Source organism: Chaetodon auriga, chromosome 21, assembly GCF_051107435.1.
Source record: "Chaetodon auriga isolate fChaAug3 chromosome 21, fChaAug3.hap1, whole genome shotgun sequence".
In the NCBI taxonomy this organism is placed as follows: Eukaryota; Metazoa; Chordata; class Actinopteri; order Chaetodontiformes; family Chaetodontidae; genus Chaetodon; species Chaetodon auriga.
The window spans coordinates 21,549,601-21,577,600 of NC_135094.1; the positions used below are offsets into that span (position 1 = coordinate 21,549,601).

The following is a 28,000-nucleotide window of genomic DNA, read 5'->3' on the forward strand; positions in this document are numbered from 1 at the left end:
TGGACAAGGACAATCCTTTAGCTCCACCCTCTCTCAATCTGGACTCTAAGTTTCAGAATGGTTGTGCCACACTGCTCTGCCTGTCTCCGAACTGTTCCAGTCCAGTTTGTCAGTCTATCTTGCCATCACAATCGCATGATCCAGATGGTCTTGTAGATCCAGTTGTTGGAGGAATTTCAAACCTGACCGAGCAGTCTATCTCCCAACGGGACAGATCATGCTCTCATGATGCTAACATAGACTGTGCTTCAGCCTCTCCTATCCAAGATGTTATTAATATTGAGATGGATCGTGTCTCTTTGAGCTCAGAGGATACTCTTAAGATGAATGGAACGGGAGATGTAGAGGGTGAGAGACATACTGAGACTGTGCAGACTCGAAAAGCTGTTGTTTACTACCCAGATACAGAGGGTTCTAGATTAATATGTAATAAAGTATGTAACCAAACAAAAATAGATTCACAGGTCCTCTTCTGTAATGTGCATGAGCTTTCAACTGAAACCAAACTAGAAGAATTCAGAAAAGTTTGTCAAATGGAAATGATTGGCACAGACAGTGAATCACCCAGAAGCTCTTTAGTTTTAAATGATGGCGTTCCAGAGGCACAGAGCAGAACTGAAGTTGAACCAAAGGATCTAATTGAAATTGACAGCTTAGATATGGTGTTTCAAACCTCAGTAGATGACTCAGAAAGTGAAAATGGAGACGTGGATGCCTTTTTAGAGCAGCTTGATACTGAAGGGAGAGTCTACTGGGCAGAACCCATCCAAGTTTCCAATGCAATCCCTGTGCTTGAAGAGTCAAGCTGCTTTGAAGCCTCAGATGGATCTCCTGGAAATTCTCTTTTACCTGGAGGTCCAGCTGCTCTAGATTCATTTTCATCCACGGGCAGAGATATACCTTTATCTGTGTCACCCTCAACAACAATGGACACTGATCAGACAAGAAATGCAACTGCCTCCTCAGATTCACCCTCCTTGATTTTAGCCCCCTCTCCATCCTCATCCACGATACCAGACCATAAGCTATCAAGCCGCTCTGTTTCTGTCCAGCTGACTTCATCACTATCTTCTCATATTGTCCACAGGAAAGATATTCCCTACATGACGTCCTCAAAATGCTCCCATCTGCCTACTGTTTACCCTTTGGACACTTCCACCCCTTTCCGTGCAGTCCAGTCATGGACAGAGTGGCAGATTCAACAAAACACTCTCACCAAGAAGTTATCACATGGGGCTCTTAATCCAGTCCCCAACAAAGTGACTGTGTCTACAAGTGCCTCAGAAACATTACAAAGACGTGCACTCTTCTCTTCATCTCCATCTTTCCCTCTGCTGTCTAATGATGGGCAGTCACGTGACTGTCTCCCTGGAGTAATTAAAAATTACCATACTGTATCAGTCTCTATGGATAAAGGGCTGTGGTCTGATGAGGAGGAAGAGGTGGACAGGAATGGAAATGAAGATGAGAAGAGGCTTTGGGAGGGCAACCCCACATCTACCATGCCATGCCACTGCGCCTGTGACCATCAGTGCACCTGCTGCACTCAGAAGAATTACAATAAGCAACACCCTATAGGAAACACTCCTGTAAGTAACACTACACACTCAATAGTGTGGCCTTCACTTTATCTATTTAATCAAACACAAAAGTCATGTCAAACATCAATAGCTTCCCAGTGTATCATGTTCCTCTTGTGATCCAGTTAAATCACAGGTCTGTCAGGTCTCAATGTTGAGTGACAACATTTTAGAATTTGGTCACATTTATACTATACCTAGTTTAGAATTGTTTTGCTGACATTTTTTATGTTTTACAGGATGAATATGCTTGCTGCTCAGTTAGACGTCATGACAAATCCTTTGTGGCAGTACTGAAATATGACCTCTTTTGCCTCTAACTGTATCCCTTGTCACTCATTTTAAATGCCATTATATGACAGCACAGCTGCTGTTATTAACTTGTATTTTGTATATGTACGGTTTTATTAAACTAACTGGGTTAATCTAATAACTCCCACCGCACGGGGTGTATTTTGACTGGTGAAACAGTGTCAAACTCAGCTCCGACACAATCTCTGTCTTTTCCCAGGTGTTTATTTTTCATCATCAGCAACTCCACACATGCTTTAACTTAGTATAAACATTGATCATGCCATCGGTAGTAGCAGTAGGCTACAGAAGCAGGTAATCAACTGAAAAACACAAATGTAAACAAAATCGCTACCTTAATGCCACAGATACATTATCCATTACGTAACCTTCATACACGAACACTTTTATGATATTTAACACAAGTTATGATTAACTCACCAGCTCGGCTTCACAGGTCAAAACGTGGTATGGCAAGTTATAATAACCACCGACTGAAACAATACACAGTGGACCCTAGAGGGCGCTACGAACTCGCACCAGTATAAAACATTATTAACCATTTAACATATTTGAAATAAGGAGAAATCCACACAGTGTATTTTCTCTGATAAAGTCGTGATCACAAAATAATAATTTTATCTGGACCTCAGGAGTTGTCAACAAGTAATCAGAATCTGTTTCACACAGGGTTACAGATTTTTAGTCAAAGATTTATTAGAACATGGCTAACATGTGCCACAGGTCACTGTAATATTAAACATTAGTAAAGTTATGAACACAGCTTCTCCTTAATCAGCTATTTTAAATATTGATATATCACACAGCTGCTGTCATTAACAGGTATTTATTTTGGCTTTGTCAGAGGATGTCTCTGTCATAAAATATACATTTGATCAGCAGCCAGCAGTTTTCAATGACTGCTGGTGAGTATAAGTGTAAATGATCACAAACAGGGAGAGGGAGTTGACGCTCTTCACCCTCTATACGGCTGAGTAGTGTAAACAGTACTGTACTGTTTTGTATCCACAAAAATAAAAATGTGTGATGTGGACCAAGTTAAGTAAAGAATTTATCAGGCATCTAGAATCATGACAGTAGGTCTACAATACTTAATTATTGGTTGCTGCTCTACTGCTGCAAATTATTATCTAATAAATGTGACATTGTCTGACAAAATCAGCATAAAAGAGAGATTAATGACAATAGCTGTGAGATCAGCTATATCAACATTTAAAGTGACGTGTTGGAGCCAACAGAAGAGACAGCTTTCCTCTTAACTCTAGGCACGAGCATCCTCAGTCTTGCATTGAATTACGTTCAACGAAGTTTTCTGCTGCTCAGACCAACTTGATGGCAGAGGATTGCATACCTCAGATCTGTCCAAATTCCAGTGCACGTCATGCAAAGCTGTAAGCACCGATACCTTCATTTATTATTTAAATCTTGTGGCAGACACTAGGATATTGAAATTACTTTCATTTTGATTTTTTTCTTGCTAAATAAAGATTGATATTTTGCCTATAGAAAACTACCAATTAGCCTTTAAGCTATTTCAAGTTTGCACAACTAACCTAGTTGAAGATTTAAGTGTGTGTGCCTGCTTTGCAGAAAGAAGCTTTCTTTATTTATTTTCTTTTTCACAGTTACCATCAAATTCTACATCGTCCCCCAACCCCTCACCTTGGTCAAAAATAGTTAAATTACAACGTGTGCATAGGTATACTGTTATTTAGAAAACAAACAACAAATTAAATGATAAAACCTATAAGGTTTATTTTGGTCAGTAAAGCTGTTTCTTTTGCTTTCTTTCTTTCTGTATTTACTTTTTTGTTGAATGTGAGCAACAGGAGTGAGCAGTGAGCCATGATGAGTCCATCTTGTAATGAGTCCTGATGTTTGCAATAGCATGTTGTCATGTTACAATAGTTCTTGAAATGGAGGCCTTTCAAAGCCAGACTCATATTAACATATGAATGTCTCATTTACATTTGGAGCCTGTGGAGCTCTCTCTTCCTGATGTCTTCTACTCCCTATTCTTGTGTTTTTCCTATTTAATTAAATATGATATACTATTATTATAATATAATTAACATCCATAAATAACATCCAAATTAACTGTGTGGAGAATTTATATTGAAATACAGGAAAGACAAATGCTTATTTTAAGTTCAATGTATTGAAAGGTTTCAATGGTGCCTCTTCAGTTGTGTAAAATGCTACGCATCAAAAGTTAATACTAATGCATTTGAATTTTACATCACTTCAAAAATCACAGTGTTCATGATAACTTCCAGCCTTTGTCACAGTATAAATGTCTATGTAGAGAACAGAGAGTTCTCTAGGATCCAGTATATAGTTAATGAAAGTGCACTAATGTTGCTACTGAACAGGAAAATAATCTGGTATACCAAGATAAACACAAGATAAAATAGAATGAAATAGAACAAAGAGGAAAATAAAAAAAATACAGTGGTAGTTATACTGTATACACCTGCACTGAGATATACTAGAAATAGTCCCCAACTGAACTTAAAAAATGGCAAACAGAACAGTTTGAACCTTGATTTGAAAGCGAGTGTTAGACTGAGGTTTGGTTTGTTCCACACAGAGAATGTGGTGCACATTCACTGAATGGTGCTTCTCCAGGTTTTGTTTTGACTCTGTGGTCAGCAAAATTGTCCCAGACCATCTGAGAGGTCTGGATGGGTTGTAATGTAGAAGCAGATCAGAGCTGTACCTTGGTCATTCATTGACCATTCAACATTAATCAATAGTAATATTTTAAAATAAATTCTTTGACATAGACAAAGCCAGTGCAAAGACTTACAAAGTGGACTGATGTAGTCCACTTCCCTGGTGTGAAGTAAAAGTAGTATTACCTCTGTGTAAACATACAACATCATAAGTAAGTCCAGCATTTAAAAGAAAAAAAAAAAAAAAAAAGATTTTATTTAAGCCAAATAAAAGTATCAAAAATAAAAGTATTGGCAAAAAGAGCGGCAATTGGCCTGGGAGAATGGAGAATGGAGGACTAAACTGGCTGGAGGCCAGTGGTGAAGGATAAGCCCCTCTGGTGGTTTGTCACATGGCTGGAGATCAGGACCGGAGTCAGGTGGTTGGAGTGCAAGACAAGAGACCAGCAGCAGGAGATATAACCTTGTGGCCAGCGACAAAGCAACAGACAATCAGGGGAGCTGGTGGAGCCAGGGAAACAGGCTGATGAAACACCACCACAGTAGACTGCTGCAGCTCAGGACTGGGTAACAGCTGAGGCTCAGGCGCCAGTATCAGCCTGACTGCTGACTGGAAAACAGAGGTATGTTGGCCAGCCTGTTGACTGGGAACAAAGGAGCAGGTGTTGGATAGGGCTGCCGACTGGGAACCAGGAACACATATGGCATCAGCCGATCCAGTTTGTTGAAGAGACATTAGCCGGGACACTGGGCAGTGGGTCCTCTATGGTGGTGGGCAGCAGGATCTCCATGGCACTGGGGAAAGGTGGGGATGAGGACCTGGGCAGCTAAGCGGGACAATGTCAGTGGGAACCATGCTCCTTTCTGGAGAACTTCCAAAAGGGTAGCTCCAAAACAGTATCAGACAGGGACTTGGCATGTCATGTCGTGCCAACTCAAAACTGAACTCTGCATCAGAGTTGCTGTGTAAATCCAGGGAGAGCTGCAAGCTTTTCCTGAAGTAGGAAAACACTAGTTCTCAGTCTGTGAAGATTGTCATTCATTCAGGTCATGGTACTTCTAAGTGCTTTCCAAAGGCAACTGGACTTGCTTATGGTTTTGGAAGATGTTTCACCTGTCATCCAAGAGGCTTCTTCAGTTCTACCTGACTGGTAGGGAGTCGCTGCCTGCAGAACAATATAGATCATCTGCAACTGGAATTAACATAAAAACAGGAGATGAGGTACTGCTGCGTAATAATTCCAACAGAGACATGTCTCAGGGAATTTACTTTAGTTTCTATCAATGCTGTTTTTTTTCCCCCCAGAGCTAACACAGAGGAGACGATGAGTGTTTTCTACCAACCGGACTATCAGTGACTTGCAATCCACTCATGTTGAGGGCTTTTTCATTGCTGCTGGGGATTTTAACCAAGCCAACAGGAAGACAGTTCTCACACATTTCCACCAACATGTGGATTGTGTAACCAGGGGAGCAAACACACTAGACAAGGCCTACACCAACATCAAAGATGGATTAAGAGCAGGCCCCTGCCCTCACCTTAGCTCTTCAGACCATTTGTCTGTTATGCTAATTCCTGCATACAAGCCCTTGCTGATCAGAGAAAAGCCTACAGTAAGGCGGGTGAGGATGTGGTCTGAGGGGGCTATGGAAGCACTACAGGACTGTTTTGAGTGCACTGACTGGAACATGTTCAAGGAAGCTGCCACTTACAATGACCACATGAATATGCCATTTCCTGTGGCAGCCTACATCAACAAAAGCATGGATAACGTCAGCACCATGAAAAACATCATCACCCGAGCCAAGCAAAAACCCTAGATGTCTGAGGATGTACAAAAAATGCTAAAGGCATGCAACTCAGCCTTCAAATCTGGAGACAAGGAGGCACTGAGAACAGTGAGAGCCAACTTGAACTTTGCCATCAGACTAGCAAAGTGCGCTCACACGCAAAAAAATCCATGATTTTTTTTGATGCCACCAACACCAGGAATATGTGGCAAGGCATACAGGCTATCACAAACTACAAGATAGGCTCTGAAGGACTGCTTCGATACAACAGTGTGGGATATACTCAGTTACTCTCATGAGGAGGACATTGACAGTCTGACAGACAGCATCACGGACTACATAAACTTCTGTGTGACAACACTGTACCCACCAGGACTGTACGGCGTCACTCAAACAACAAACCCTGGATTAATCCTGACATTAAGGCTCTTTTAAAGGAGAAGAAGAGAGCCTTCAAGTCAGGAAACAAAGAGGAGCTGAAAACTGTTCAGAGGGAACTAAGAAGGAATATCAGGGAGGGGAAGGACAGATACAGGAAGAGAATGGAGGAACAGCTGCAGGAGGGCCATCCCCCACTGCTCCTCCCAACCCCCCATCCACTTCACAAGACACTCAGCCTCCCTGCTCCAACTTGTCCCTCACACCTCTCCAGGTGAGGAATCAGCTCAGGAGGTTAAAGATCAGGAAGGCTGCAGGACCGGACGGCCTCAGTCCCATGCTCCTCAGATCCTGCTCTGATCAGCTGAGCGGGATCATTGGATATCTGTTCAATCTGAGCCTGAGACTGGGAAGGGTGTCGTGCCTCTGGAAGACATCCTGCGTGGTACCTGTGTCAAATACCCCACATCCCAAGGACCCTAGCTGCTACAGGCTGGTGGCCCTAACATCCCACCTCATGAAAGCCCTGGATCGGCTGGTCCTTGCCCACCTGCGCCCCCTGGTGAGCTCGTCCATGGACCCACTGCAGTTCACGTACCAGCCTGGCATTTGAGTGGACCATGCCTTCATCTTCCTCCTCCATTGGGCTCTATCTCACCTGGAATCGCCTGGGAGCTCTGTTCAGGTCCTTTTCCTGGACCTCAGCAGTGCTTTCACCACCATCAGGCCAGCCATCATGAGAAACAAGCTGGAGCTTTTGGAGTTGGACCAGCACCTCACATGCTGGATAGTGGACTACCTTTCCAACCGCCGACAGTATGTGAGGACAAGGGACTGTGTGTCAAGGACTGTCCTCTGCAGTGTACGGACCCCCCAGGGAACAGTGCTGGCACCGTTCCTCTTCACCCTCTATACGGCTGACTTCCCACCTGTCACCCACCTGCCACCTGCAGAAGTTCTCTGATAACTCTGCCATTGTCGGCCTCATCACAGATGGGGACGACAGGTCATACAGAGGACTCATCCAGGATTTTGTGGACTGGTGCCAGCAGAACCACCTCCTGATTAATGCGGGTAAAACCAAGGAGCTGGTTGTGGACTTCCGTCAGCGCCCGTACTCTTCACCATCACCAGTGAACATCCAGGGAAGGGACATTGAGATGGTGACACCTTCTAAGTACCTGAGTGTTCATCTGAACAACAAACTGGACTGGACTGATAACACCACTGCACTTTACAAAAAAAGGACAGAGCAGACTCTATCTGCTCAGGAGGCTGAGGTCTTTTGGGGTGCGTGGGGCACTCCTGAAGACCTTCTATGACTCTATTGTGGCTTCTGCCATTTTCTATGGTGTAGTCTGCTGGGGGAGCAGCATCACAACAGCTGACAGGAAGAGGCTGGACAAACTCTTCAGGAAGGCCACCTCTGTCCTGGGATGCCCTTTGGAACTGGTGGAGGAGGGGGGAGAGGAGGATGACAGCCAAGCTGTCCTCCATGACAGTCAATGACTCCCACCCCCTCCAACACACACTCACTGCACCGAGGAGCTCCATCAGTGACAGGATGCTACATCCAAAGTGTGCATGGCTGCAGAGCTGCAGCACAGGTAAGAGTTTGGCAGGACTGTGACAAAGTAGCACTCCTGCGGAGAAAGCTATTCCCCAGCAGGATGAAGAGGCACTGTCTCAACACAGCTGATGTGTGGAGGTCTCTGAGGAGAGTCAATTCACAGAAGGTCCTGGGCCCTGACAATATACCTGGGGGGGTGCTCAGGGAATGTGCAGATCAGCTGGCTTACATTCTAACAGACATTTTTAACACCTCACTGGATTAAGCCAAAGTCCCATCATGCTTCAAGTCTGCCACTATCATCCTAGTGCCAAAAAACCTTCAAATCACATCACTTAATGACTTCTAGCCTGTCGCACTCGCCTCCCATTATGATGAAGTGCTTTGAGAGGTTGGTAAAGGAACCCATCATCTCCAGACTCCCTCCCACATTTTACCCCTTTCAGTTTGCCTACTGGCCAAAATCCTCCACTGAGGACACCATCTCCTCCGCTCTCTAGCCTTGCACACCTGGAGCAGAAGAACACTCATGTGGATGCTGTTTCTGGACTTCAGCTCAGCATTGAATACTATTATTCCACAGCATCTGGTAGACAAACTGCGACCCCTGGGCTTTAGCAACCCCCTGTGCAACTGGCTACTTGACTTCCTCACTGAAAGACCACAGGCAGTGTGGGTTGGTCAGAACACCTCCCTGTCCTGAGCCCTCTGCTGTTCACCCTGATAACATATGACTGCACCCCCAGGGCTACCACCAACCGCTACAGAGAGGAGGTGGAGCAGCTGGTGGACTGGTGTAAGGACAACAACCTGATCCTGGACGTGGACAAAACCAATGACATCATTGAACATTGAACACCGCTTCACTTTTCAAGAGGGTACAGCAATACCTGCACTTCCTGCGCAGGATGAGGAGAGCCCACGTGCCCCACCCATCCTCACTACATTCTACACAAGCACCACAGAGAGCATCCTGACCAGCTGCATCTCTGTGTGCTGTGGAGGCTGCAGTGCTGCTGACCGGAAGAATGTGTGTCAGCACATTAAGCATGTCATAATGTGTTGTACAATCAGGACAGGCATGATGTTCTCATAATCAGGAGATGATAACATACGTGGTGTCATGGTCAGCAGAGTATGTCATACACACACCTAATCATATGGGTTAGGGTTAGTTACTCATCTGGCTTTAAGACAATAAATGCTTACAATTGAGTAACAGAGCAGATGAATAAAAGGAATTCCCATTACAGTGTTTTGAGAATAAAGTTTATCAGGATCTAGTCTCAACTCTAAGGGAAAATTCTCAGAAAATGTCATCATCCTAAGACTATTAGTATAGTGCTGTTCTAGTCTGACGACCACTCAAAGTGCTTTTACAACAAGTCTGCATTCACCCATTCACACACATTTGTATGGCGGCTAAATCGCCTGGTAATTGTGAGCATTATCCATTCACTCACATGCCGATGGCACAGCATCAAGGGCAGTTTAGGGCAACAAAACTTTTCGCATACAATCGTGTTAAAATCTCATCTCTGACATTTCAAGTCATCACACTCCATCACACAGATCTTTTACATGAACATTTTTTTTAAAGACAGAAACTGAAATGATGGATAATGGATGCTTCATACAGTCACAGTGATATTTAGACAGATTATAGGCCCATTCTGTGGATAAAAGTTTTAATAAATTCAACTGACAATGTTATTGACAGCTCAGATGTTATTGCAGTATCATCACTAAGAACAACTCTTAGCACTATGAATCTTTATTAATAAAGCCCCTGAAGTTTGCAGACAATACAGTTGTCATCAGCTTCAGTTGAGACAGTGATAAGTCTGCATACAGACGGGAGGTTGAACAGCTCGTTCTCTGGTGCAGTCTGTACAGTGTGGAGCTGAACATGCTCAAAACTGTGGTCAAGGTTTAGAAACTGCTCAACACTGCCCCCATCACTGTCCTCAACAATACTGTTTACACTTTGGAAACCTTCAGATTTCTGGGATCCACTATCACCCTTGACCTAAGGTGGACTTCAAACATTATAATCATCAAGAAGGCAGAGGATGTACTTCTTGCGTCAGCTCAGGAAGTTCAACCTACCTCCACAGATGCTAATCTAGTTCTACACTGGAATAATCCAATCTGTTCCATGCACATCCATCATCATCTGTTTGGGTCTGCCACCAAACAGGACAAGAACAGACTGCAATGGACTGAAGAGAAAATCATTGGTGCCAACTTGCCCTCCATTGAAGACTTACACACTTCCAGACTGATGAAACCGGCAGGAAGCATCACTGCAGACTACTCACATCCTGGGCACAACCTGTTCAACTCCCATCTCCCCTCTAGTAGGTGCAACGGATCACTGAATGCCAAAACAACCGCATACATAAACAATTTCTTCCCACAAGCTGACCCTGATGAATAGTTAGCTAGTCATACAGTGTTTTTTATAATACTCTGACACCAAAAAATTGATTGACCATTAATAATCCATTAATCACTCACTGTCACTATCAACATAAATAGATGGACATTGTAACTTTCAGTGTATATATTGTTTATTGCCTCATCATTCTTTGTACATCGTGTTTATATTTCATTTATATTTTTGTCTTTCTTGTGCTTGTTGAGCTGTGTGTCCTTTTTTCTGCTGCAAATACATTGAGCGCAATGTTAAACCAGAGTGAAATTCCTTGAATGTGCATACATACTTGGCTAATTCTGATACTGATTCTGAGTATTGCTAGTAGTTTTCCCCCTGCTAACAATGTCATGTCTAGGTAAGTGTCACCTCAAAATATCAGCAATAATGCAGCAATATTTGCATTGCAAAACTGCTTAGAGAAAGATTGTTGAACAATAATAGCTGTATAATATACTTGCTATAAAATAATGTTTATAGTGAAAATACATGAAGAAACGATGAAAAAAAAGAAAACTAATGCAAAGCACTACATAAGCTTTCTTGAGAAGGTGATTTTGGATTAAATACACTGTTCTGTGAGGTCTTTTTTTATTGTGTTCAATTTTTATGGCATGTCTAGAATATAACGTGTGGCCCTTGCGCATAAATAATGCATTTGCAGGCTAAAGTTTGATTTGCAACCAACCATATAGCATCAATTTTGACCATTTTCCCAAATCTTATGTAACTTCAGCTTAATAGCTTAAAAGCAGAAATGCTAAGTAGACACTAAACCAGATCATGAAAAAATGCTTGCTAGCTGTTAAATCCTTTGCATTCTATAAAACAGCAGAATTTTACCCTGTAGTGCAACTCAGAAACCTATATACCATGCAAGCATTAGCTTTGATATCTAGCAAGGCAGAAATTAAATGCACAATGAAAGTTGTCTTTGTGATAGTTGAAAAGTGTCTAATGTGTATATTAATGGGCCACCGGCAAAGCAATGTTAATATGAATCGGTCAGTTTATTTATTACAATCATAATCTAATGAAAATGTAGCATTGTGAGCAATCAGCACTAATGTTATTCACCAGGACCACTAATTTTCTCGAACCATTTGTTTCAGATCTTAAACTTAACTTATCCATTTAGCTGTCACAACCATGGGCTTTCTCTATCCTTCATCAAGTGGTTTTGTTAGAATGTAATTGTATCCTAACCAAGGCCCTACTAGCAAAAGCCATTGGAAAACACTGAACAGTGAACATTTTACAGATCATTTGCATGATTGTGTAAACATGATCAAGTCACTTGCATTTGGTTTGATGGAACAACTACATGGACTGAAGAGCAAAAGTACTTTTCAGCATGCTTTACTTTCAGACACATGAGGTCATTTGGTCTGATTTGGTCCACCTCTCTGCTGCAGCTTCGCTTCTGCTCATCAAACACACAAACCTCATCACCAGCTTCGCTATCTGGCAGACTGTTACAGTTAAGTAACATCTGCCATAACTTTCTTTGTCAGCACCCCCAAGCCATCTCCTGAAGCATTATGTAGCTTGTCAGGCTAATGTTGGCTAACATTATCTGGCACACTGTAGCTCAGCATGGATAGAACAGCATTTCACTTCAAAAAAAACTTTTGTGGCAAAGCAGAGTTCTGGAAAAAGGCTACTGTAGGCGACAATTTGGCTCTTAGATTTTCAGATTATTTGGTGACACATGAAGGCTCACCTTTTCTCCTTTTGCAGCTGTGCAACCAATAACAAAATAAATCTGGAATTGTTTTGAAACTTGCAAAATATCATGTAGCTACGCCTGGCTTCTCCTCTGATACCCCTTGTTTCACTGTAGCTCTATCCCACAAGTTGGTTGTTTAGGTATGTTATGTATGAAACCCTGGCTATCTGAATCCTTGTTTGTGAAACTGTGGCGGAAATGCTCAGGCATGGCATTGTCTGACAGGGCTCATGTCTTGTAGCATATAAAGAGCACTGTATGTACATGTAAACAAGGTTAAAACCATACTTCATTTCTACACTTGTTTCTCCACAGTACTCTCTGGATGAGTTGGAGGAGATGATGCTCTGTCTGCAGCAGTTTTGCTCTGTGCTCAGCAACATGGAGGAACAGCTGTCTGAAGACCAGGCTGCAGTTTACAGTGTCCTCTCTGACCAGGACAGGTACACTCTGTTGGACCCTGACATGTACAGGCTACATCTTCCACTTAGTGTCAGCATTTTAAAGTTGCAACATTTTGACACCAGTTTATAATGGTATATTTGGCTTTAGTTTGCACTCAGAATCAGAATCAGAAAAAGCTTTATTGCCAAGTACGCTTTTACACATACAGGTGTACACGTCCTGAAGAGATGGGAGATTGCAGCCAATCACCTTCTCTGCAGACCGAATGACACGCTGCAGTCTGCCCTTGTCCTTGGCGGTGGCAGCAGCGTACCAGACAGTGATGGAGGAGGTGAGGATGGACTCAATGATGGCTGTGTAGAAGTGCACCATCATTGTCTTTGGCAGGCTGAATTTCTTCAGCTGCCGTAGGAAGTACATCCTCCGCTGTGCTTTCCTGATGAGGGAGCTGATGTTCGGCTCCCACTTGAGGTCCTGGGAGATGATAGTTCCCAGGAAGCGGAAAGACTCCACAGTGTCAATAGTGGAGTCACAGAGGGTGATGGGGGCAGGTGAGGCTGAGGTCTTCCTGTTGTCCACAACCATCTCTACTGTCTTTTGAGCATTGAGCTCCAGGTTCTGGTTGCACCAGGTCACCAGATGGTCAACCTCCCACCTGTAGGCGGACTCGTCGCCATCAGAGATGAGTCCGATGAGGGTGGTGTCGTCCGCAAACTTCAGGAGCTTGACAGACTGGTCACTGGAGGTGCAGCTGTTTGTGTACAGCAGTGTTTCTCAATTCCGGTCCACGGGCCCCCCTGCCCTGCATGTTTTAGATGTTTCCCTCCTCCACCACAGCTGATTCAAATGATCGGCTCATCATCAAGCTCTGCAGTGGCTTGATAAGGAGCCACTCATTTGAATTGGAGCAGGAAATATCTAAAACATGCAGGGCAGGGGGGCCTGAGGACCGGAATTGAGAAACACTGGTGTACAGGGAGAAGAGCAGAGGAGAAAGAACACAGCCCTGGGGGGATCCGGTGCTGATGGTCTTAGCGTCGGAGACGTGTTTCCCCAGCTTCACGCACTGTTTCCTGTCAGACAGGAAGTCTGTAATCCACCTGCAGGTGGAGTCAGGCATGCTCAGCTGGGAGAGCTTCTCCTGAAGCAGACTTGGGATGATGGTGTTGAAGGCAGAGCAGAAATCCACAAACAGGATCCTAGCGTAGGTTCCTGCGGAGTCCAGGTGCTGGAGGATGAAGTGGACGGCCAAGTTGACTGCATCGTCTACAGACCTGTTGGCTCTGTAGGCAAACTGCAGGGGATCCAGGAGAGGGTCAGTGATGTCTCTGAGAGCACAAGGCGCTCAAAGGACTTCATGACCACAGAGGTCAGGGCGACGGGTCTGAAGTCATTAAGTCCTGTGGTCCTTGGCTTCTTGGGAACAGGGATGATGGTTGAAGACTTGAAGCAGGCTGGCACGTGACATGTCTCCAATGAGGTGTTAAAAATGTCTGTGAACACTGGAGACAGCTGATCAGTGCAGTGCTTCAAGACAGATGGGGAGACAGAATCCGGTCCAGCTGCTTTCCGGGGGTTCTGTCTCCTGAAGAGTCTGTTGACGTCCCTTTCATGGATGGAAAGAGTTGTCACTGAGGTGGGTGGGGAGGGGGAGGGGGGGCCTTTAAGGTGGGCATTGGTGGAGGTGACTGGAGCTGGAGCTGTTGGGAGGTGTCGTGGGGGATGGTTGCTGGACTGTCCCTTTGTCTTTCAAAGCGGCAGTAGAACTCGTTCAGGTCGTTGGCTAGGCGTCGATCATTGATGGAGTGGGGGGCTTTAGGCTTGTAGTTAGTGATCTGCCTGAGCCCTTTCCAGACAGACGCAGAGTCGTTAACTGAGAACTGGTGTTGGAGCTTCTCAGAGTACAGTTGTTTAGCCTCTTTCACCGCCTTGCTAAACTTGTACTTTGACTGTTTGTATCTGTCTTTGTCCCCACTCCTGAAGGCCTCTTCCTTTGCCAACCTTAGCTGCCTGAGTTGGGCTGTGAACCAGGGTTTGTCATTGTTGTAACTCACCCTGGTGCATGATGGAACACAGCAGTCCTCACAGAAGCTGATGTAGGACGTCACAGCCTCCGTGTACTCATCCAGACTGTTGGTAGCAGTCCTGAACACATCCCAGTCAGTAGAGTCCAAACACGCCTGGAGATCCTCCACAGCCTTGCTGGTCCACTTCCTTGATGTCCTCACTACAGGTTTGCAGAACTTTAGTTTCTGCCTGTACGCAGGAATCAGGTGGACCATGACGTGGTCAGAGTGGCCCAGTGCAGCACGGGGGACGGCGTGATAAGCATCCCTGACTGTGGTGTAACAGTGATCCAGAATGTTCTCCTCTCTGGTCGGGCATTTGATAAACTGTCTGTATTTAGGGAGTTCGTGCATGAGGTTACTTTTGTTAAAGTCGCCAAGGACAATAACTAAAGTTCAGGACAGAGCCAGCTCTCCTGACCAGTTTCTTAAGTCTTCTCCTGTCCCTCTCTGAGATTCTGCAAACCCAGCAGACCACTGCATAGAAAACTGCAGATGTCACCACAGAGTCATAAAAAGTTATAGCTGTGTCCTATGTACAAAATCCTCACTCACTTCCTGGTTAACCAGCCCACGCCATCGCGCTGCTTTTACATTCCCTGCCCCAAAAGCACTCACGCAACTACGCCACCACTCGCGCAGCGTAATGCACACACCTGATGACGATCAGCTGATTAGAAACGCATATAACATACCTGGGTGCAATGCGCCACATTTTGCATCCAGATGGTTTGCCCGAGACCCCAACACTTCTCCTGTCTCCTGGCCTGCGGAAATAATCATGTGTGCATCTTTGAAAGGTGAGTGTGGTTTCCCTTTCCTCCTGCCTTTGATGATGGGCTGTATATCCGACATCTGCATGTGGTTTGAAGTAGCCGTGAGTGGTGTTTGTGTTGCAAGCAGCGGTAACGTGGGCACTGTGTTGGTAACCGGAAGTAGTTAAAATGTAAATATGTAAATATTTGATTTGCAATATATTGATTTTTTCTGGGTAAATTATTTTGTTAATGCTGCCATGGATTATGTATATGTATATGTAAAAAGGGGTGGCTTTAGGGATGAGGTTGTGGAAACTACTGTTCAGTAGAATAGCAGATTATTTTCAAAATGGGGTTAGGTTCTGGTATGATCGGGTAGGAGCACACTGACAGTGATTTTAATTACAAGGATAGGAAGCGACAGATGCCGGTACAGAGACAATAATAATTTATTTTCAACGCTTTCAACAAAGAGCCACAGAGGATTAAAACCTTTACTGAGCGGTTAAAACTAAGCTAAAAAATACCAGCTAGGCAGGTGTAAAACCTTTGTGACAAAAACAACCAGAGTCTTTGGAAAAGGATGGCCAGACCGGATACATCCCAGTCCAAGGCGGTGGGGGACTATACGTCATCGGGCACTCCAGGCGCCTCAGCTGTCCTTCCCGGCAGCATCCTGGAGGCCACCTGGACAATAAGGAATGCGCAGCCAATCGGTTGTTCTTACAACATGCAATTTTACTCGAGTAGGCGCAGCACACACCAAAGTGTTACTCAGGCGTAGGTTACTCAGCCACCAGGCAGAGCGCTGTGCCCTGCCGCTGTGGATATGCGACGTTGTAATGCTCTGGGCTTTCTCCCGGGTTCTCCAGCCCACTGCTCGAGTTGTTGCCACTTGTCGTCTACTTGTCATCTTGCTAATGCTCTACTGCCTCTCCGTATTGTCCGGTACCCCTCTGGCGTCTTCGATTTTCTGGCATTTCTTTTTGTCGTCACACTCCGCTGCTCTCTGTCTCCGCTTCTCTATTTCCTATTGTAGTGTTTATGTATTGTTTGCGACCCCGCGACACTAGAGGGCACATACAGCATGTGAGGTATTGTGTATCTGCCTGCCACAGCGTAACGAGTAAGACACAGAGCGTGTCCATGCTATGTCCAGGTAACAAGGACATGTTCAGTAAACATCCCAAGTTGAACGGCTGTTGTCCGAGCATTCATTATGGTTAATGAAACACCACACCTAGTCTCTCCCCTGTGTCCCTCTCTCTGCTCCTCTTTATACCCCTGGGCGATACTCTTTTCCTGGTGCAACTAATTCGGCAGTTTATGTGCTGTTCACGGGCAGTAGTATTCTAAAAAACGGCAACATGCACTAAAACACAAGTATAAAACCATAAAAAGTAAATCACACAAATAAAAGCATGCAACAGTAAATCATAAAATATGTACAAACCAAGCACAATTATAATAAATTCCTACTGCCCCTGACATATATCATTTCTGAGGATATTTTTGGTTCTTTCTTTCTTCAGCACACACACACCCGCAAACTAATTTCCTGTAAACTGAACATTAAAGAAAAGAAACTTGGAAAGAAAAGAGAATGATCAATAAATGCACGTTTGCGGCCAACTGAACTGCACTCTGCCTCTGTCCTGCTTCCAACTCCCAAATCATCTGACTGTGGTTTGCCTGTTCCCTGCCTCTTTCCAAAGTGTCCCAGTGCCTCACCTTACCTAGAGTGCTCCCCACTCTTTTCAGTCCTACATACTCCAAAGGACGTCAGTCTTCTTAGCAGGTGCAAATGACTTTGGCCCCTCCTGTACAGGGCATATGTGTTGTATCTGAAGTCCAGTGTGTAGAAGGTGAAGAGGAAAGGGGAGAGCGCTGTCCCCTGTGGAGCCCAAATGCTGCAAACTGTCACCTCGGACACACAGTCATGAAGCCTCACATACTGTGGTCTGTTAGTGAGGTAATCGATGGTCAGGTGGGAGTCTACCCCGGCTCCTTCCAGCTTCCCTCTGAGCAGTGATGGTGAGGAAGATGCTAAGGACGATGAAGGCAAGGAAGGCTACAGGCCCGGATAGAATCAGCTCCAGACTGCTCAGGGACTCCGCAGATCTGTTCTGCAGGGTCCTCCTACACATCTTTAATATGGAGGAGGTGGTTAAGTATTATCCTCCCCATGGTCCTCATCAGGTGGGAAGTTAAGGCTACCGGCCTGAAGTGGTAGGGCTTCCTGGGATGTGCAGTCTTTGGGACAGAAACCACACAGGAAGTTTTACAAAGGGCTGGAACTCTCTCCAGAATGAGGCTCATATTAAAGATGTGCAAGAGGACCCTACAGAGCAGATCTGCGGAGTCTCCTGAGCAGTCTGGAGCCACAGTTCTATCCGGGCCTGTAGCCTTCCTTGCCTTCATCCTCCTTAGCATCTTCCTCACCTGGTCAGCTGTCATGGAGAGGCTGGGGCGGAGACTGGGGGATGGCTCCTGTAGAGTGACATTGGGAGAGGTGGATGTAGTCTGTGATGTGGAGTGGATGGGGATTAAGTGGTGTGAAACGGGTGCTGCTGGTGTCAGGGGTGCTGCGAGGGGGAGGGAGGAGGTGTGGAGAAGTAGCAGTGTCAGGTCTGGGCTCAGGTGGCCGAAGGAATAGACTTTAGACTTTAAACTGCTTCTTTATTGATTCCAATTTGGGAAATTATTTTGTTGCAATAGCAATTAAACATACAGGCAAACACAGAATGTATACACAATTATTTTGAGAAAAGTAACAAAAAATATAAATAGCAATAAAAATGTAACTAACTAAAACTAAATATATAGTTGTATAATATGTATTATAATGTATAATACATATATAACAGTATGATTAAAAAAAATACAATATAACTAGGTATATAAACAGTATTTACAGCAAAACATTTGCGCTGTTTCAGATGATACATAAGGGTAAACCGTAGACTGTATGTGCAATATTGCAGTAGTGCAGATAATATGTAAAACACAAGAGTTTGTGAGGCTGGTGGATTAACTATCTAAGTTACTGTTGTACAGTGTGATGGCTCATGGCAAGAATGATTTCCTGAAGCAGTCCTTGTGACAGGGAAGCTGGAGCAGTCTATTGGAGAAACAGCTCTGCTGTCCGTTCAAGAGGTGGTGAAAAGGATGTTCAGGGTTATCCATTATGGATAACAGTCTGTCCAGTGTCCTCCTTTTCACCACCTCCTCAAAAGTGTCTAATTTGCAGCCAACGATGGTGCTGGCCTTCTTGATCATTTTTCAGTCTGTTTGCGTCGCCGGCTCTGATGCTGCTCCCCCAGCACACTGCAGCAAAGAAGAGTGCACTAGCAACAACAGACTGGAAAAAGATCTCCTACATCTTGCTGCACATGTTGAATGATCTGAGCCTCCTCAGGAAATAGATTCTGCTTATCCCCCTCTTGTAAACAGCACTGATGTTAGTTTTCCAGTTCAGTCTGTTGTCGAGGTGCATTCCGAGGTATTTGTGATCCTCAACCACTGCGACATTCTCCCCCAGAATACACAGTTGTTGTGTGGTCATCCTGTTCCTTCTGAAATCAATCACCATCTCCTTGGTCTTGACCACATTATGCAGCAGGTGATTTCTGCCAGACCATTCCACAAAATCGTCTACCACTGCTCTGTATTCCTCCTCTCGCCCATCCTTTGTACACCCCACCTGTTGAAAAAGTGGTTTAGCTCATTGGCCTTCTCAAGGCTGCCGGCTGCTGGTCTGGCTCTTGCCTTTAGCCCCTTGAGGAATGGGGGTAGAGTCAAATCTGTTTGGTTAATTTGCCCATTCCCGGCCCCTCCAAACCTCTCTGGCATTGTTCCCCTGAGGGAGCTCCTCCAGCTTCCTCCTGTAGCTGTCCTTGCCTCTCCTTATCTCCCATTTGAGCTCCCTCTGCACCCTCCTCCCCTGATCTAAAGACCCTCCTCTTCTCGTTCAGTAGGGCTTTGAGTTCGACACCCAGGTTTTGTTGTTTGGAAAACACCGTACCTTCTTTGTAGGCACAGTGTTTTCTACACAGAAGTTAATGTAGTCCGTAATGCAGGTTGCTAAACTGTCAATGTCCTCCCTGTGTGGATTGCACAACACATTCCAGTCAGTGGTGTCTATCTGCTCAGGAGGCTGAGGTCTTTTGGGGTGCGTGGGGCACTCCTAAAGACCTTCTATGACTCTGTTGTGGCCTCTGCCATTTTCTATGGTGTAGTCTGCTGGGGGAGCAGCATCACTACAGCTGACAGGAAGAGGCTGGACAAACTTATCAAGAAGGCCAGCTCTGTCCTGGGATGCCCTCTGGAACTGGTGGAGGAGGTGGGGGGGAGGAGGATGACAGCCAAGCTGTCCTCCATGACAGACAATGACTCCCACCCCCTCCAAAACACACTCACTGCACTGAGGAGCTCCATCAGTGACAGGATGCTACATCCAAAGTGTGTGAAAGAGCGGTATCACAGGTCATTCCTCCCTGCAGCTGTCAGATTGTACAATAAAAACAACCCCAAGTAATCAGTGCAATAGTCTGGACAATAAGCTGTGCAATAATACAATCTGCAATTTCTTACAATTTTTTTTTTTACAATTTCTTTCTTTTTATTTTTATTTAAATCCTCACTCTTTTGTATATACTGTTTTGTTTCTAATCTGCATCGCACTTCTTATATTAATCTTTACTAATCTTTACTGATGCTGCTGTATTCTGAAATTTCCCCTCGCGGGACAAATAAAGGAATATTGATTGATTGATTGATTGATTGAAAGCAGTCCCTCAATGCCATGCTGGACTCCTCTGACCATCTTCTTACATACCTGATGGTTGGTGGTTGTTTATTCACTAAAGGTATGTATGCAGCCACATTGTGATCAGAATGGTCCAGTGGGGGAGAGGTGATGAGCTGTAAGCATCCTTAGTGTTGCATACAGTAAGTCCAATGTTCTATTGTCTCTGTTGGGGCATTTAACTTACTGAGTGAAAGTGGGGAGAGTGGAGGACAGGAAAGCATGATTGAAGTCTCCAGAGATGTGGAGGAGGGCCTGGGGGTGAGATGTACATGGAGTCTCCATCACAGGTATTAGTGCAGGACAATGCTGCACTAAGTCCTTTTCCACATAAACAAAATTAATAGCACCTGCAAGGCCAAAACTCTCCCATCTCTCAATTTTTTGAAACTCAACTGTGAACAGTTTTCACTCATTCAATAGTGAACAGCAACCTAAAATAATAATGTGAGATTGTTTGATATGGGACACTACCAGGTAATGTATATGTGTTTATGATGTAAGAGTAAAAACAACATACTGGATATTATGTATAGTTTAAAAAATAAATTCTGTAATTCATTTTTTAAAGTTGGTGTTTATGAACTGAATTTTATCAAGAGCCAGGCTGTTCTCTCATTTACTGAACAAAATGATCTTTTCACTTTGTGCTAATCATGCTCTAGAAATATATTTGCTTAAATTTACATGCATAAAATACATGAAAATACCAAAATCAGGAGAAACAATAAGTGTGTGTGTGTGTGTGTGTGTCTGTGTCTGTGTCTGTGTCTTTGTGTAGGGAGAAGGTTCGAGACATAGAAGAGCTGAGGCGAGCAGTGAGACAGGAGGCTGGAGAGCTGGAGATGCAGTTAAATGAGCTTGCTCATAACTATGATGATAGTTTCAAAATGGTAACATAGTCACACCAACATACTCATACCTGTTGGCTGGGAGAGCAGTCTTTGTAGAAAAAATGTGTGAAAATAAACAGAACGTAATCAGCACAGTATGCACTGATGGTAACTCATTATGCCTGCAAACTATAATGACTGAAATGTGAGTACTGTCAGTTATGAAATGATGTATCGTTATTCTGACACTACAGTAATAGGTCCTTGAGGCAACAATGTTCATTTCAATCTGGAGAGACAAGTGAATGAATTAAGATAATTGTTTGTTTAAATGTGTCTTTGGCCCTCCACAGGGAGATTTTTTGTAATTGAGGCGTCTGACCTGAGAAGCAGCTAGATACAGTCCCTCAAAGCCCACAGCCAAATAACTCCCCCAAAGAATGCTAACTTACCAAGCAGGAATGAAAGAGGCCACATTTAGACAAACAAGATGGCATAATCTGTTAAGAAATGAAAATAAAAGGGCCATTACACAGAACCCTGAATGAATAGACAGAAATAAAACGTGACCTGCAATGATTGAATTTTTTTTTTTTTGAATATTTCAATGGCAAATGGTCAGCAGTGACCTGGATAGCTTAAACAGCAATGGCTAGAGGACAGCATTGCCCTGCTTCTGATGTGAAATCTTTAGCCAGCATGGCCCATGCTCAGCACCTGAATAGCTTAGCCAGCAGTGACTAGAAGTTTCTCAACTTTCATGATGAGGAACCCTTATCTGAGCCCATTAGACCACAGATGTGATGTCAGAAGATCTGTTCCCAGATCCCTAATCTGATTTTTCTTTTTAATGTTTCACTTTTGATGTGCTGTCTTCTGGGAAGAGTTTCTTGAATACCTGGAAGTTAAAATGGGATAAAGAATCAAGAATGACATTAGTATGACCTGGCACATGACATACTGTTATTATGAAATTTTGCATGACAGATAACCATGTAATATATCTCATGAATGGCACGATTTTGATTTTGATGTGCTACTGCAATAGGAAGAGTGTTATATGGAGGGGAGGAGAAATCATGCTTGGGGAAAGAAGGAGGTCATTTGCTGGTGAACCACTGACCTTGAAAATACCCTCCAAATCCCAAAGAGGGCGTGACATTACTGAAAAACTGATGCCAAAGTCAGTGGAAAAGAGTGGAAAGAGTTGGAAGAATGAACCGGATTATCATAGACAACACCTTACACCATTCCACTGATCCAGCAAACAAGACCAGAATTTTAAATCGCAGTGGCAGATGTCATCCAAAGAAATAATGTCGCACAAGTTAGGCATGGATGAATCCAGGAACAGCAGTCTAGAAATGAGATGTGACCCTGGGGAATAACGCACATAGCAAAATTTAAATGGCCAAGAAGAGAAAGCATTTGTTGTTTTGTTACTTCTCTTTGTGTGAGTTATTTCACGAATATGCTCGAGTTTCTCAGCCTGAAGAGAAGCTTTCATGTTTTTTTCCATCAGGGAGGGAATGCCTAAATGATTGAACAGGTGTTTCCATTTGGAGAGTGAGGAGCCAGATTTGTAGGGTGAGGAGCCAGATTTGTTGTGTCCCCTCACACGACAAATCTAAGATGGCCTCCACTTTTTGTTTAGGGACACAGCTGGTGTTAGTACAAATGCGGTCACTCGTTCTTTGAATTTTCCACTACCTCTTATTTGGGGCATACTTGAAAGGCATAGTCATTCAAGAGCAAGGATGAGTCGAGGTTCACCACATTCTGAAACACGTAATTGTGTAAAGGATATTACCTCATGGGACGATTTGCAAAGCGTGCCAGCCTTTTTTTTTGGAATGTGGTTTGTGTTTAACAGTACACTGCCGAGAGACAGGGAACATAGGGAGAGAGAAGGGGGCAACAAAAATTCTCAATTATATGATAAGGGTCTTAATTCCGCGACCACCAGGACACTCCAGTTTTGCTTTTTTTTTTTTATAACAGATTTGCGATAGAATTTTTCTTTTAATTGAAAAAATTATTTTCGAGGGAATTAAAATCATATTTAATCTATTTTCATTTTTTCTCTTCTATAAAAGTGGCGTTATTATTTTACTGATGATTTGTTTTATAGTATGTTTTCTAATTATAATTCTTTGTTTTTGAGTAGAAGATGCACGGACTGTTGGATGAGCAGTCTCTGCTCTGCTCTCAACTCAGAGTCTTTCTACCTGGGACTCTGCCCACATCATTGAGCCCCACCCACGACAGGACAGTAGCCAGTCAGTGCTGTCTGCTGCCCTGGATCACTCCAGCTGAAATGCACCTGAGTGCCCACATGCCCTCCTGGAGCACCTGTAATGTGGACTCCCCCAGACAGTCACCTTCTGGATCAGAGAACATCTGTGAGGGCCTGGGCTGTTCACCCACTCAGACAGGCAAACTGGAAATAGTGGGCTTCCTCCAGAGAGTAAGAACATCACATTATAATCTGTAGTGAAATAAGAAGAGAGTGAGAAATGATCTACTGTTGCCTGCTACATTTTAGAATTTAGACTCAGTTGTTCTGAGCTGATATTGTTGGGTAGATGGCATCTTTCTATAAGTTGAACTCACATTTGTGGAGATATAATAACATATAATGTAATACTGATACAGAGGGGGTGTGGAGAAGTAATGGCGTATGGTCTGGGCCCTGGTGGGTTGGGTAGGAATGGGGGAAGAATCAAAACTGTTGAAAAATAGATTTAGTTCATTTGCGCATTCCCGTCTCCAGATTCTGTCACTGCTGTGGCCTGAGATGGTTTTCAGGCCTGTCCAATGTAACGCATAGAGTTGTATTTATGTCAGTGTGGCAAGATGAGGCAGAGGTGGAGTGTGAAGAGTGTCAGGGGGGGTTCCTGGCCTCGTTGATAAGGCTGACAGCAGACGGAAAAAAACTGTTCTTGTGGCGTGAGGTTTTGGTCCTGATGGACTGCAGCCTCCTGCCAGAGGGGAGTGACTCAGAGAGTTTGTGTCCGGGATGAGAGGGATCAGCCACAATCTTTTCTGCACGCCTCAGGGTCCTGGAGTCATACAGGTCCTGAAGAGATGGGAGATTGCAGCCAGTCACCTTCACTGCAGACCGAATGACACGCTGCAGTGTGTAGAAGTGCACCATCATTGTCTTTGGCAGGCTGAATTTCTTCAGCTGCCACGGGAAGTACATCCTCTGCTGTGCTTTCTTGATGAGGGAGCTGATGTTCGACTCCCACTTGAGATGATAGTTCCCAGGAAGCGGAAAGACTCCACAGTGTCAATAGTGGAGTCACAGAGGGTGATGGGGACAGGTGAGGCTGAGTTCTTCCTGTTGTCCACAACCATCTCCACTGTTTTTAGAGCGTTGAGCTCCAGGTTGTTCTGGTTGCACCAGGTCACCAGATGGTCAACCTCCCACCTGTAGGCGGACTCGTCGCCATGAGTCCGATGAGGGTGGTGTCGTCCGCAAACTTCAGGAGCTTGACAGACTGGTGACTGGAGGTGCAGCTGTTTGTGTACAGGGAGACGAGCAGAGGAGAAAGAACGCAGTCTTGGGGGGATCCGGTGCTGATGGTCTTAGTGTCGGAGACGTGTTTCCCCAGCTTCACGCACTGTTTCCTGTCAGACAGGAAGTCTGTAATCCACCTGCAGTGGAGTCAGGCATGCTCAGCTGGGAGAGCTTCTCCTGAAGCAGAGTTGGGATGATGGTGTTGAAGGCAGAGCAGAAGTCCACAAACAGGATCCTAGCGTAGGTTCCTGCGGAGTCCAGGTGCTGGAGGATGAAGTGGACGGCCAAGTTGACTGCATCGTCTACAGACCTGTTGGCTCCAGTGAGGTGTTAAAAATGTCTGTGAACACTGGAGACAGCTGATCAGCACAGTGCTATAAGGCGGACGGGGAGACAGAATCTGGTCCAGCTGCTTTCCGGGGGTTCCGTCTCCTGAAGAGTTTGTTGACGTCCCTCTCATGGATGGAAAGAGTTGTCACTGAGGTGGGTGGGGAGGGGGAGGGGGGGCCTTTAAGGTGGCTATTGGTGGAGGTGACTGGAGCTGGAGCTGTTGGGGGGTGTCGTGGGGGATGGTTGCTGGACTGTCCCTTTGTCTTTCAAAGCGGCAGTAGAACTCGTTCAGGTCGTTAGCTGAGTCGTTAGCTGAGAACTGGTGTTGGAGCTTCTCCGTGTACAGCCGTTTAGCCTCTTTCACCGCCTTGCTAAACTTGTACTTCGACTGTTTGTATCTGTCTTTGTCCCCACTCCTGAAGGCCTCTTCCTTTGCCAACCTTAGCTGTCTGAGTTGGGCTGTGAACCAGGGTTTGTCATTGTTGTAACTCACCCTGGTGCGTGATGGAACACAGCAGCCCTCACAGAAGCTGATGTAGGATGTCACAGCCTCCATGTACTCATCCAGACTGTTGGTAGCAGTCCTGAACACATCCCAGTCAGTAGAGTCCGAACACGCCTGGAGATCCTCCACAGCCCTGCTGGTCCATTTCCTTGATGTCCTTATCTCACTTTTCAGCTCCCTCTACACCCTCCTCAGCTCGTCTTTGTCCCCAGACCTAAAGACCCTCTTCTCATTCAGTTGGGCTTTCAGTCCCGGGATCCCTATATTTTGACAGTGGTGTCATAAAATGATACTGTATGCCATACCAAGGGTCATATACTGCAAGCATAAAAGTATTAAGAGAATTCTACAAGTCAAAGGAATGCTCATGAAAATATGTATATGAACTGCAAAACAGACATGTTTCACTGCTGAGTACAGTATATGCAGAATTTCATGCTAGATGGCAGCAACCATACAGATAATTTCTATAATAATTTTACATTTTACAGATGTATGTATCTGAAGTCATACCACTTTATAAAGGCTGTGTTTCCTGTTTTCCAGCTGAAGGAGTCTTTGCGTCATTCTGTGAATACAGATTCATTGGAACAAAAGGTGAGTTTACAAAAATTGCTCTTATCAGCCTGTGATTTGCCTTGTCTTTTTTATTCGGGAAGCGCAATCCAGAAAACACCTCAGTATTTGATTTCTGATGCTGAAACACTGGGGCTGGTTTCACAAACGTATTTTAGACTGGTCTATAGTGTGAGGCTAGTTTGAGCCATTTTACTGTTACATAAATCTCATCCACATTGAACAATTTGACAAAAATAAAGACATGATTGATTTTAAGCTTAAAAACAAACAAAAAAGTTCTTTTAACAGGCACAAACCTCCAACAGAAATAGGCTCAATCATGATACTATCACCTGTTACCAGTGGACCTGTCTTCTATTATCCTGTGTTTCAGGTGTCAGGGGTGCTGCCTGAGACTACATCTAACTGATGAGAACCTGAAACTTTTCCATTCACTGAAGGATATGCCTACCTTTTCAAATTTATAGTTTTAGTTTTTACTTGGTATTCATCACATTTTGTGATCAATGTTTCATGTTCAAGTAAAACTGGCTTGTTAGGGATAGTGGGACTACAACCACTATAAGATGCATGAGATACAACACTTTTTGTAACATAATTTTGTAAGAAAATATCCAGGATAAAACATAGTTGGGGATGCCTGCCACCTCATGTTATGAATAGACTACAATATTTTATGTAGGGTAATGGTTTCTATTTTTAAGGTATTTTCTATTGATCAGTAAATATGTAATGACATTGAATATACTGTGTAGCTTGAAATCATTCACAGTCCCCAGATGAATGTGGTCTTACTGTGACTGCTTTCCCTATCATTGAAATCAATGTCAGGGCAGCATTAATTGCTGGAGAGACTGTTGTGTGTTGCTGCAGAGCTGACACATTTATGTTACACCTAAACATTTGCTACAACTCCTAAATCACAGATACAGAATGTGTCTCATTTTCTTTCATACACAATTTCTAAAACTAGTGTAAATGCAGTTGTAAAAATGTCTGAGTCAGAAATGAATATGGACTAACTGTCTGACCCTTGTCTGCCTCGGTTTCGTGCTGGCCCAGTCACTAAAGATGTGATATTAATTAATTGATTAACTATTATTTTGTTTATCTTTATATTCCAGACCTCTGACCTTGATTAATAAACAGATGAGTAATAGGTTTGAGAACCCCTGGTGTAAAGATTAAGCCTCATTTGAAGTCAACTTCTCATAAGGATTGATGCCTTCAGTTGTTTTTTCATGTTGCCATTTTTGACCAAAGATCATTACAAAGCTTAAGCTAATATGGATCAGATTAATGCTCCAACATGTGAGGTGGTAAATTTAAAGAAATTTTTTAGAAGCAATTATTTTATTATATATCCTTAGTCCTTTGTGTAGGACGGCCTAAAGGAAGACTCGAGAAAAAATGAATCATCCTTAGTAAAATCAGTTAGAGAGAAAATCCGTGTTGGAGCAATGGACATTATAAAAAAAAAAAATAATGTGTTGTTTGAACACTAAAGCATGTAAACCTTTTCTAGTACACACCTACAATTAAGTTATGAACCTCAAAAGCTGAGCAATATGACCTCTTTAAATGCTTATTTAGAAGGTAAAATATGTTAATATGAAAACAAAACAAAGTATGAGTTATTTAATGAAGATGTTATTACACTCCAGGCCTCTGCTCAGTGAATGCTCAATGCTTCAAATGAATAAAGCCACAACAATAAACCTT

General features: G+C 43.9%; 2 protein-coding genes across 2 annotated transcripts in view; both read left to right on the forward strand.

Moving 5' to 3' along the window:
* Nucleotides 1–9,161, forward strand: part of LOC143314542 (uncharacterized) — a 58,064-nt gene extending 48,903 nt beyond the window's left edge. Inside the window, exon 6 of the mRNA XM_076721603.1 lies at nucleotides 9,053–9,161. Coding sequence (XP_076577718.1) covers nucleotides 9,053–9,161 — 109 coding nt within the window. The remainder of the gene's footprint in view (nucleotides 1–9,052) is intronic.
* On the forward strand, nucleotides 131–28,000 carry LOC143314411 (uncharacterized). The gene is made up of 5 exons (XM_076721415.1): nucleotides 131–1,589; nucleotides 12,788–12,915; nucleotides 21,290–23,808; nucleotides 26,246–26,296; nucleotides 26,652–28,000. Exons 3-5 carry the CDS (start codon nucleotides 23,512–23,514, stop codon nucleotides 26,685–26,687), a joined length of 384 nt encoding a protein of 127 aa, XP_076577530.1. The 5' UTR covers nucleotides 131–1,589; nucleotides 12,788–12,915; nucleotides 21,290–23,511; the 3' UTR covers nucleotides 26,688–28,000.